The 12942-nt window shown below is 37.0% G+C and overlaps 1 protein-coding gene across 13 annotated transcripts in view; it reads left to right on the top strand.

The window, feature by feature from the left end:
- The window catches only part of SYNE1 (spectrin repeat containing nuclear envelope protein 1), a 294687-nt gene that overhangs the window by 63093 nt on the left and 218652 nt on the right, over positions 1–12942 (top strand). For all 13 annotated transcript variants that reach the window (XM_063390127.1, XM_063390128.1, XM_063390126.1 and 10 more), the window contains exons 6-9: positions 2617–2709; positions 4342–4520; positions 6485–6681; positions 6822–6931. In XM_063390127.1, the coding sequence (XP_063246197.1) occupies positions 2617–2709; positions 4342–4520; positions 6485–6681; positions 6822–6931 (579 nt within the window). The remainder of the gene's footprint in view (positions 1–2616; positions 2710–4341; positions 4521–6484; positions 6682–6821; positions 6932–12942) is intronic.

Here is a 12942-nt window from a genome sequence, read left to right as displayed (position 1 = left end):
CCTTTTTACTGACTTCACTCTGTACTGTAATAACTCAGATCTGGATTTTTCCATTAGGTTATAGGTATTTTGTCCCCTAATTTCTGCGTTTTACTTCAATTTTTGTCAATGCAGATATTACACCTGATGAATTTTATGTCTCCACAATGCTGTTCACTGGGAGTTGTTGGATTTTGGCAGTCTTTCCCTATCTTTGACTCTCTGACATCTAGACCTAATTAGAGTTATGTTATATGGGAAATAACCTTAGCAGATACCCGTAAAAATAAATCTAAAAGAGAATTTTTAAAAATTGAGAATGTATAATCAAAGCAAAGACAAATGTATTTCTGAAGCAAAAGTCCACTTTACCTCACAGTCTACCTATTTGAGGAAGTATAGTTTGTTAATAGAAAGCATAAGACAAGGCTGGGGCGAAGAGCAAAGCACCCACGCTTCCTCAGTTTCCCTGTCACAGCGTGGTGCGTGACCCAGCTTGGATCCCAGAAATTCTGTAGCAGTGCAGCTGGGAAACTGGCCCTGCCAAGGATCAAGAGAGATTGCCAGAGCACTGTGTTGTTCCTTCTGACATCTCAGTATTTTTGTCCAGACTTGTCTTAGTAGTTGTGTTAATGTCCCTGTCCCACAGATTTGGTTTTAGAGGGAGCTGGAAATACGCAGGGTGTCAGGGTGGTCAACAGCAGTGTTCCGTAAGCTGAATCCAAGCTAAAGATGCATCTATCCAGCCTGTCACCCTTCTCCTCCCAGAGGAGGTGGAGACACTGTTCAGACAAAAATGCCCCTTCAGCAGCTGGAGGCCATCCCTGGGCTGTACTCAGGGCAACATACACAGACAGGATCTCCTTCCTCTCTGGGCTCTCCAGTAAATAAAACTCATTACACATTTAATCAACTTCCTGTTTTCACTGTGCAAAGAGACTTCTGCTGATACTCCTGTTACACTACAAACTGCAGTTTGCAATTAACAGATACTATTCTGGGCAAAATTGGTTTTCTTGTGGTTCTGAAAAGTTTATTTTTAGTTCTAGATCCATCTTAACGTTGTATAAGATAAAGGTAACTCAGTAACTGGACTAGATAGGTTGTGCTTCTGTGAACAGTAGCCTAATCAGAAGTGAGTCCCTGTAAATCTTTTGATTTGTAATAGATACTAAAATAACCTCACTTTCTAGAAAAAGAAAATCTTTTCTTGGAATTGGTCCAGCTGAGAGAATGAGGTATATTATTTTAAGATAGGAAATAGAAAATTTTCCCTTATTGGCTGGTGGAGAAACTAGTAATGCCAGTTTTCCTAGAATTTTGTCAATTTCTTCATGGAGAGCATTGAAAATGTAAACTGTGGGGACTTGTGCCTCTTCCAAAGCAGCCTGTGCAGGTTTAATTTGGAAAAAAACCTAGAGGTCTGGACAACATTTTGTTTGCATTTGACCTTATCTAGTGGATTTCCAGCTGCTGATTCAGAAAAATGCAGTATTTTCTCTGTTTTGGAGAGAAAAATGAGGTCACTTGAAGTCATTCTCCATCTTCTCTTTAGACTCTTCACCAAGGTTTTTGCACAGCCTTTGTCCTTGAACAAGCTTGTAGCAGATGGGCACTTTGCCAGTCATTCATATTTTTATCATGATTGGTGTCTGACTCTTACTTTTGCTGAGGAAATAAGTACTAACATAGTTCCTAACTTTCCAGTGCTGCTTGTTTTGTTTCATTTCCCTGAGCATTATCTTCATGTTAGTTTCTTTATCATATACTCCCCTCTTTATTTCCTTCTATCTTACAAACTTATTTTAGGGTGATATTTTATTCAGACTGTAGATTAGCAATTGAGAGTTAATAGTCATGAAATCTGTTCCCATTTCTGTTGAAAAACTTAATTTGACCTTGGACAACTAATTTTTTCCCACTCTGTTTTTAAAAAGAGCTATTGTTAGGCTTGTCTTGCAAAGGGGCCTTAATCAGTGGTTGTGATATCCTTTACAATAAAGCCCTCTTTGCAGGAGAACCCTAACATTCTTTTTTCTCTTTCTTTCTTTTATGCTTTTTCCACCCCTTTCCTTTCCATATTTTTATTTTTAAACTCACTTTTCTCCTTTCATTACACATGAGTTAGAACTATATCAAGAAACACCTGCATAATTTAAAATCTGCTGCTGAGTGAGTTAATTTGCTCTCTTGATTAAATTTTATTGTAAGATGTGCTAAAAATGTGCTTTATTTGCATTAAAGATAGATTAATGCATTTACCTAATAATTAATCATTTAAAATTTATTTTTGTGTCATATTTTTCCTTTTGCTTTCCATGGTGCTAGTCCGTATACAGAGGATCTCCGGTTTGTACAGTGTTTCTATCTAATTTTTGTTTTTTCTTTCTGCTTGAAATTATTTTTTCTACAAATAATATAATGGATTGGTCTTAAAAATTGTACATTACTTGCAAAATCTTTCTAAATGTGAAATTATACTTCTCTAAATGTAAAATTTCACTATTCGGTATTTGGGTATTTTAACTGAGGATCTTTGATTGCAGAAATGCATTTCAAATACAGAACCTATTTGAAATGCATTTCATATTTGCTATTCTTTGTGTGTGATGGTAACACATTTTCTTTTCTATATAGATTAAGCTTGTCAACATAAACTCAACTGATATTGCTGATGGCAGGCCTTCTATTGTGCTTGGCTTGGTGTGGACCATAATTTTATATTTTCAGGTACTACAGTTTTTCTATACTTCACAAGTATACTTTGCTTGCTCAAACAATGGTTCAGATCATCACTTTATATGAACTGGTGTAGTTCCAGTCTTTCACCATAGCTAAGTCACTTTATAATTTGCAGAGGGTCTGATCCTGAATAAAGCGACGGTTGATCGTGGGGGTGCTTCACATTGAGCAAAATTAGATACTAGTCTGTGGAATAGATTGGTCTTTGCCTAGAACAGAGTTCCTTCATCACCAAAACATATTCTCCTGCTTTTCTCTAAAGAATACAGCATAGCAGAACAGGAAAGTAATAGAATTGTGGATTCTTGTTACGAGTATCATTAGCGACCTCAGTGGTGACTGTGCTGAACATCTAATTCTGGTGCAGTAGATGTCAGTCAGTGATTATTCTCAAACCATACATGTAAACGTGGTGATTTCACTGGCAGATGCAGGTACCTGTGAGGATGAAATTTAGCTGTGGATGATTGAGAAAGGGTTGAATTTGTAGAGGAGAAATCAGTTGCATTCTGTTGAAGTTAGGTGGGAGGTAAAACAGGCTTCTAAATCCTGTCCATATGGGTTAACAAAGTGAGTCACTGTTCAACACTTAAAATAACAACTAATTTTATTGCTCTTCTTCATGGAGTTCTTTGGCTCCCTTGTGATGTCTCAGGGATGCTGTTCTCCTCAGCACCAACCTCTGTGATACCACAGTAGTTCAGAGTTCATCAGAATAGAAGTTAGTCAGAATGATATTTAGATTTTAATTTATAGTTCGTGGAAATGAACAGAGAAGATTATGTTTCTCAGGCTTACTTAAACTCTCATTCTCTGCATTATTTTTGTCACTGTTTTGACCTTTCCTTTATTTGTCACAGGCAGATACAGATTTTTAACATGACTGAAAGCAAGAATCCATAAGAGCTGTGGTACTCATTCTGGCAGACTCATTCTCCAATGTGACAACTTTGGATTTTAAGAGGATGGCATAAAAAAAGTCCTGCAGCATCCTCTGGATATAGATTTGTCATGTAATGAACCAAATTATTAATCAAATTAATGTTCTTGAAAGAATCAAGTTAATTATTTTCATTTGATGAAAGACATAATTACCGTCCTATATGTTCAACAAGCACTTTTAATGCACTTTGCCTGCAGTATATTCACTATTTCTTCACAAGGTACCTCTGAGTAAAAACAGTTCAATTTATGCCAGAATAGTACAACAGGAAGTAAAAAACTATCCGTATGACATCATTGAGGTCACTGCCATTCTTTAATTGAATGAAACTCGTCTGAAATGAGTGGATTATATTATAATCTGATCTCAAACTACATGTAAGAGATTGTCTCCTATTTTGGTGATTATTTGCTATAATAGATAACATGACACACTTGTGTATTGTTCTAGCTGTAGGGTGTGAAGTCAATAATTGCCTAGTGCTTCCAAATTTAGGACCATCACCTGGGCACATCCATTAGTGTTTCTAAAGCTCCTGTTGTGTATGTTTAAGTAAAACACAATTATAGCTTCTGCTCAACTTTATTTTGACAGTTGTAGTGGGAAGTTATTAAGGAAACTGGTGTGAATGAAGGAGATTATGTACAAAGAGCTCATTAACATTTTTTTCCCTGCAGATTGAAGAGCTTACAAGCAACCTCCCACAGCTGCAGCCCTTGTCTAGCAGTGCTTCTTCTGTGGAGAGTGTTGTCAGTTCAGAAACTGCAAGTCCCCCAAGCAAACGGAAGGTGGTAACCAAGGTCCAAGGAAGCGCCAGGAAGGCTTTGTTAAAATGGTTACAGTACACAGCAGCAAAGTAAGTAAACGGCAGATGAACTGATTTTATATTTTAAGTGCAAGATTTTTTGATCAGATTCTAAACTCTCTCAGTCAGGGATCACCCTTTTGCTCTATATTTATACAGTACCTTTCTCTATATATAATTATAGAGCCCCTCACCATATTCTTTTTGACAACTGAGGCGGCTAAATGTTACTACCATACTACAAATCAAGTATTAAACAATTATTTAATTTTGCATGCGATCATATTTTATAGTGTCTGACTAATGAATGGGATTATCTCTGACAGAATGAGGATCTGAAGGGGGAATTAGATGTCTGAATGACAGTGCATTGGTCCTGCTGCCAAAACACTTGATGTGACACTGCCAGTACCACACTGACTAAGCATTCCTCAGTGAAAGCTTGTAGGAACACTAAATTCTGGCACTTGCTGTTAAAAGGCAAATGATGAAAAGTTTTGTATATCCACCTGCAGTTTTTTGATACAATGGAAATGCTATTACACCAATTGCCCAGAATTTTCATTCTTCTTAATACAAGTTATTTTGGAGTTGTTTCTTGCTATGTCTAGTTAACTTAAGACTTTTTTCCTTAATTCTGTTAAATTATCCCATGCTGTTTCAGCTTTCAAAAAGACATTAATTCCCCTCATAAATTATATCAAAGATGCTATGGCAGTTTGACAGCTTTCAAAATAAGAAAATCAGAGGTTTAAATAACATGGATTTATTTGCCCGAATTAAAGTATCAATGCTTTTTGAAGACATCAATTGTGCAAAATACAGAGGGGAAATGGTGAGTTACTGAATGGTGCCTCAGAGAAAATAAATATAATTGCAAAGATTCAGACTTTTGCAGAGGTAGAATACAGTAACTTATAGAGCAGTGCAGTCTAATTTGAATTTATTCCTTTGCACTTTTGTTGATAAGACACCGGCAATGGAAAGTGATCCGCTTCTATTTCCAGACATGCAAACAAGGAAAATGAGAATGGATTCATAAATTAAACTGTCAGTGTTATTGGGAAGAGTTGGTAAAATATGTTGAAAGAAGCCAAGTGATACCTAGTGGTACGCTTCACCTAGGCCTGCTTCACACTGTAGTTTGCAAGGACCACTTCCTTAAAGTCAAAGTGTTTCACTGATCACAGTGAGATTTGAATTAAGCTTTACTCTCCTATTGTTGCCTGAACCTCCCAATGGCAAGACTACCTTAGAGTCTTAGTGTCCTGAAAGGGTGCTTGCTTGCTCAGACAAAGTTAAAAACAATCTTGCTGTCTGTGGATCATCATGCCTTTCAGAATTAGTGGTAAAAGAAGAAGTGATTCGGAAGTGTGATTCAGTTCTCATTACTTTCCTATTGTATATTGCTGTTTCTGGATCATTTGTGTTTATTTTTTAGTGGGCATATTAAGTGTTCTGGGTATATGAAATTATAGTGTCATTCTTGCTTTTGATAAGAACATTGAGAAATTTTGTGTGTTATAGTTTCCCCTAAACAGCAGCGATGTCATTGTTCATGCCATCATCTTAAAAATAACAGATTAGTGCAGGTTTATTGGGATTTTATTTGTATGATACTGATGTGCCTAATTGGCTGCAGCAGTTTTATTGGAATGAGATTTGTAGGGAGGGCTATAATAGTGAAGTGTGTGCATCCACAGACTCTCTGTGTGTCATCTAACGACTTGGAGAACTTTGGGCACTCCATTGCTCATTGCTTCGTGGCTGATTGGCACTAGCAAGCCCCCTGGAGACAAATACATCATGTATATGGTAAAAAACCACTTGTATCTTCATAGGCAGAAATGAATTTATGCAGTGGATAGATGGAGCTGTAGTTGACCTGACTGGAATTACAGGAGCAAGTGGTTTAGGTTTAATGGTGGGTAACCACTGGGTGGAGCATTCATGTCTCCCCCTCTGTTTCATGTAGTCCTGATGTTCCCTTCTTCTTTCCCTTTTATATTCTTTAGGCAAGTTGGAATTGAAATCAAAGATTTTGGACAAAGTTGGAGGAGTGGTGTTGCATTTCATTCTGTTATTCATGCCATCCGCCCAGATTTAGTGGACATGGAGAAAGTGAGGGGAAGGTCAAATAGAGAAAACCTGGAAGAAGCCTTCACAATTGCAGAAGTAGAGCTCGGAATCCCAAGGCTTCTTGACCCAGAAGGTACCTAACGCATAGCTGAAAAAAGTTTGAACTACTTTTGTCTTAAGCCAGATGTGCTAATTCATAGTATTTAGACATTTAAGCAGCATTTTATGCCATTCAGCTAAAAATTTAATTTTCCATGTTTTATACTTGCCTAGATGTGGATGTTGAAAAGCCAGATGAAAAGTCTGTCATGACCTATGTAGCCCAGTTTTTGAAGTACTATCCTGATCCTCATCATACAGTGACTGATGTGCCAGAGAATGATGTAAGTTTCTCTTGCATAACTATTAGAAACAGTTTATAATGAAGCAGGGACTTTATAAATACATTTTATAGCTTTCTTTTAGTTTATTACATTTCCTTTTTGTGAACAGTTCAAGTGACAAGCAAGCACGCTAAGAAAACTGGGAAAGATGAGCCAAGAATAAGGGAACAAGTCTTGCAGATGTTTAGTAGGTGGAGAAAATAATATGGTGATCCTGCAGATATTTTCCTCTTTTCATGAGTAGCAGGAGCAAAAAATAACACTAACAATTATTGTAGATAGTAGCAAACCAATGGATCCTAAAGTTCCTTAACAGGTTTTTAAGCATAACGCCAATGATATTGTAATAATTTGTTACCTGAAGCAATGTGTCATTTATATTTATATCACACTGGGTTTCTGGATAAGAACAAGAATGGTCGAAGATATTGTTTAGGTACAGTCTTTGGGCTTTTATGCTTGAGAAGCATTTACAATTTTGATAGATGTTCCTTTCTATTTCACACGATGTGTAACTCTTTGCTGCAAGGAATTGTTTTTGATGGTGTTTTTTCATTGGAATTTGTTTTGTGTATGCTCTAGTGCATTGGCTTTGCACTGGAATGGCTGTGCTCAGCGATGCCAAGTTATCATGACTCACTTCCTAGTGCTGATTTGCTTTCTTCATGGCAAACACGGGAAGCACTGCTGAGACAATCTGCTCAGCCCCAGCAAGAGAGAAAAAAGAAGTGGTTTTTATCAGTGTTTCTCTGCATTCCCTTCAGGGGTAGAAAAGAGCTTTGAAAGGAGTGAGTCTCCTTCCTTATGCCTGTGTGAGGCTAAGGTAGCTGTAGCTTTGATGTTTGATTCCAGTGCCTGAGCACTGTAACTTATCATTTTCCTTCCTGCTACATTATTCTACATACTTGTGCCAGTGTCTCAGCATCCCACTGAACAATGAAGAGGACTGAGTGAGCACTGAAGCCCCGTGCTGAGGCCTGTTCAGGCTGAGGCAGTCCTGCCATCCTCACACCATGGCACAGAGGGCAGCTTCTGCTGCCAGCAGCCTTGGCCAGGCCTTCTGCTGTGCTGGGGTTGGGTTTTGAGGAAGAGCCTCAGCACCTTCCCCTGAGCTTTAAGCAGAGATGATGCAGGAGAATGCAGGATTCAGCCATTCCATGCTCTGCCTGTCTCTGGCTGTACCCACAGAGATGCTAGCACATGAGTTAGGAAAGGGCAAATAATGAGTTGCATCCAGAATTCTACATTAATTCCTAGGAACCAGAACAACACAAATCAATTTGACATGCTAATGTGCTGATCTCAGAACCACTTCCTCTTCTTAGATATCACTTAGCTATTCCACTAGCAATCCACATAAATTTTGGTAGAACTGCTGACCCCTTGCATGTCACACTGCAGAAACCAGTAACTTCCAGACTTTGAGAAGAAAGAAAGAATCTGACATTGCACAAAATTTGTAATGTCATCATTCTTTGTTTCCTGGAGGAAGAACTATATTCCTTTTTACTGTCTGGGAGTATCCACGTCCATCTTTACAATATTTGGTTAGTTTAGTTACTTAGGACAGAATTCACCTTTAAAATCTAAAAGCTTACAACGCTCCACCTGTAGTCAACAAGAGACAGACCCTTTCCCATATGGCATCTTTCTTTAAACAGGGTCCTAAACAAACACTCTTCTGGAAGCCTATGTTGCAGAGCATTTTGACAGAGATAAAACAGAGTCAGATTAATCCATCCCTTAGTTAATGATAGATAAAACATTGTTGGCAGTTCATTAAAAAGCTTTTTCTTTTTGTGACCGGTGTAACCCCCTATATTTAGCCTCTCTGTCTTCCTGCTGAAGTATAGTCTAAAGAAATATTTATCACACAATCAAGGTATGTGGGAGAGATAACCTTGCAAGACTCTTGTAGCCTGAACTCCTGGAGTAATCCTAATTTCTTGTTTAAGAATATATTTTACCTGACATGTTTCAAGTGTCTGATGTAGAATAATTTGGACAGTAGATGCTAGATAGAACTGATTTCATGTATCTTGCCTAAAGAACTGAAAGGGACTACCCCAGCTGCAAATGTCTACATTTAGTTAGAAGAATCCTACTTCAGACTGGACTGTGTCTGGGTGGATTTTGGCAGGGAGAGGGAGGGCAAGAGGAGATTTCTAACTCTCTTCCCCCAGCCTCCACCCAACTCATCTGTCACTGTGTTTCAAGATGTGTTGTCCGCACAAAATCCTGTTCATCTTCCCTCCCAATTCAGTGCTCAGTTTATAAAGAACTTGCACTGGAAGAAGTGGAGTAATGATTGAAACTTATCCCTTATTTGTGGTGAAAGGGAACAGCTATTTGCATGTGCATTTCTAGAATTGAAATAGGTCTAATCTCTCATGCATAGACCACCTATGGACATGTGTGAACTCATGTAGGCAACACATCTCAAAGAAACACAGTTACTCTAAGGTAAGTAATTATTTTTCCAGATAAAATAAATCATGTAGTGACTAGCAATCTGGAAAACAGATCCAAGATGAAAACTACTTTACTAGATATGATAGAGACACGTGAGCTTGATAATAGTTCTAAGTACATCTTGTGTTCCTACATGTGTGCCTCTTACTGTTCTCTCTGGACTTTCTGCCTGCTTTGCTTTATTTTATTTTGCTTCTTTTTTTTTTTTTTTTTTCCCTTGCTTCTCGTTTTCCCATTTGTTTCATATTGCTAGGAACTTCAAGCAATCCCAACTTTTGTCATTTCTTTTATGAAATTTAAGGTAAGGGTGTATGCTCAGAATAATTGCTTTATATGGACCTTTCATGGTTGTTGTCTCTTTTTCATCCTGCACTTATTTGAGTTTAGATTTGGGGAGGAGGGGGGAATAATGTACATTAGTTTGCTAACTTTAAATTTATCCTTCCAGAAAAGCAGTAGTTTAACCTGATGAATCTAGGTCTGCTCTCTTACATGAGCTGACCCTAACAGCCTAACACTTAATTTTGCAAATAACTTAACAGAAGCGCTACAGAAAAGCAAGTCAGTATTCCTATAATAAATTGCAGACTATGCTTTTGGTTTTCTTAAGTATAGATATGAACATGAAATAAATAGATTATAGTTCGATGTTTCTACACATCTAATCTCATTTTAGATGGATATTTTTTGTCTTTAGGTTTGTAGAGTAGATGATAGTGTGTGATTGTGTAAGTGATGTGTGTGTCTTGCGGGTTGGACAGAGAGTGTATTCATCTGTAAATGCATGGCAGGCTGCTCCCTTTTCATCAAAATTATGATATTTTTAAAAGTATATTTTTAAACTTCCTAGACTTTTAGATACTTCTAAGTTTCTAGTATTAACTGAGAGAACAGCATATATGAAATGAGCATTCAGAGGTGAAACTGGAAGACTGCATAAGTGAATATATTGTGACATAAATAGCAAGTGTCACTGCAGTCAGTCAGTAGTGTTTATAGTTTGACCTGATCCAATTAATTGCCTAGATTCCACATTCTTGGGAGTTTTTTTGGTTGGGACTTTTTTTTGCTAAATAAATATATAAAATAAATTGTTTTAAAGTGACTAGGATCAAGGGCTCATCTTTATCTCACTTTGTGTATATCTAACTAGAGGTGTATGGAAGCAGTGATTTCTACTGAAGGCAGAATTAATCCTATATTCTCAATCTATTCAAGCAAATTTGGGCACCTTTAATGGGACTTTATGCATCCTTGGCCTTACACAGCCCCTTACACGGTACATTGCTTCTTAAGCCAGAGGAGGTTTGAGGTGGTAAAAGCTCTGCTGATTTTCTTATCATGGTATAAATTTAGCTGTACTTAAAGCTCACCCCCTCAAAGTATTTCTGATGTAAAGTCTTTCTCTTCTTGTGCTCTGATGAGCAAGTAATTCAGAAGATAATCCTGTCATCTCTGACATTTTTATGCCAGCAGAGTTCCCCAATGTAAGAGGAATTTCCTGAGCAGCAGCTGCAAAAATAGCTTTCAGAGCTTTTCCAGGGATTTAGTCTACTTCTGCAGATAGTCATTAATAGTTCATCCCTGAAGGTGATGCCTGGCTCAGCATTCACCCTATGTCTGTGACACTGCTGTCAGGGAGTGAGTTTCAGTAACATATATACATCCAGTAACACTTTATATATATATATATATATATATATATATATATAAGCCAGAGTTTTCAAAATGAGCAGTCTGATCAGTCGAATTTATGCATAAACATTTTTGAAGGGACTTCACATTTTCTCAGTACATATGCAATACAATGGTTCAATGTCCCTGAAAACAGACTTAAAGTTTTTTGGATTTAAAAGGTAATATTTGAAAATTCTATTGTGTCTGTGCCTGTGAATTTGAATGGTTCACCCTCTTTATGTGTTAGAGAACTAAACAAAATACTCCTTTTCCAGTCCATAATTAGGATTCTCATTATATTTTAAGCTCTTCAAACCCTACAGTATTCTGTATGATGTAAACTTTATTTGCAAATTTAAAATATACTCCATCATCATATCAGAGCTCATAAACACTTCTCTCTAAATACCTTCTTGATATTCTTGTCAGCTGAGTGCTCCAGTTGTTCATATTCAAGGAATTGTGTAAGGACAAATTAATATTTTAATATTATTTTAATATTATAATATTTAATGTTACTTGGAAGTAGCATACTGAGTGAAACACAGGATTTTAGATAAATTCAAATAAATGGATCAGGGATCAATGGTTCTCATGCTGGAGAAAGCACAAATAGTTATATTTGTTCTAGATAACTTTGCTTGGTGGTTTATCTTCTGATCTGTATGCTACTTCAGATGTGCAGACTTTCGAAAATAGTTTACATATCTGCAAGAATGTCCTTTTGATATTTTTTTATTAAGAGTAAGAATACTAAGCACTAATGAATGTATTTTTTTAAGAATGATAGCTCATTTGATCTGGTGGGTGTTGATGACAAGTGCCGTGGTGTCTAAGAAAGTGAATCTCTTCTGTTGATTACCTAAACTGACATTTTAAAGTGCTTTAGTATCGACCAAGGCCCACAGAATCTAATTTGCAGGTGGTAAGTGATGTACTGATCTGGAAACCTGTGAAAACATATGAATAAATAAAGAAAAGATTCATCGTGCGTTGTTGCACAGTGTAATTTATAGCATCCAGTTAGGTGGTTGCTGAAGCACCTACATCTTTTGCAATTAACTAAAGTGATCACAATTTCCCTAAATAAATAGTTTTTTAAAATGTAGAAGGCTGAATGCTGCCTGTTAACAGTATCAGAGAAACCATATGTGGCCTACAAGAGGTGAGGCAGTTCCTGTGTTATCTTCAGGTACCACAGAGGTATTGTTACTCCCAGAGATACTCTATTTCAAAAACACTTGGTCAGAATGGGTTTTAGCCATTATTAAATTTTTAAACCGATGAAGTAATCTTGCAGATACCTGCCATGCTCAGGTTACTGTATGAGCAGTTGCAGGCATAGAGATGCTCTGTCAAAGTCTTACCTTAAGGAATGTGAGGAATATGAAACAGTGGTTTAGGAAACTGAATTTTATAGTGTGAATTATACAGAGCATTGGGGGACACTTGTTCCCTTTATGACTTCAAGAATATCTTACTGCAATTTTTGGTAAGAAATTTTCAGTAAGATTGCTATAGGATTTTCAGTCCTTTAAGATGCATAGTTTAGTATTTCTTTTATGGAGCAGGCAGCTAAATGCTAATAGAGATCTCAGTAGTCTCACTAAATTTATAGCTTCTTAAGAATAGAGAATTTTTAATACCAAAGTTCTTTTTTCATGGCTGAATGTGTTAAGATGCTCTCTTTTTGTATTCTACTTGGTTGGACTCGATGATCTTAGAGGTCTTTTCCAACCCAAATGATTCTGTGATTTTCCCTGTAGGGGGATAGTCACGAACTTGCTGGTTTTCTCAAAGAATCTTAATGTTATATTCACACACACAGACTAGAAGAAAAGAAATCTTATTCTCCTTCTCTG

The sequence above is a fragment of the Prinia subflava genome, chromosome 2 (genome assembly GCF_021018805.1).
Source record: "Prinia subflava isolate CZ2003 ecotype Zambia chromosome 2, Cam_Psub_1.2, whole genome shotgun sequence".
Taxonomy (NCBI): domain Eukaryota; kingdom Metazoa; phylum Chordata; class Aves; order Passeriformes; family Cisticolidae; genus Prinia; species Prinia subflava.
This window is presented reverse-complemented; position numbering and strand designations above follow the sequence as displayed.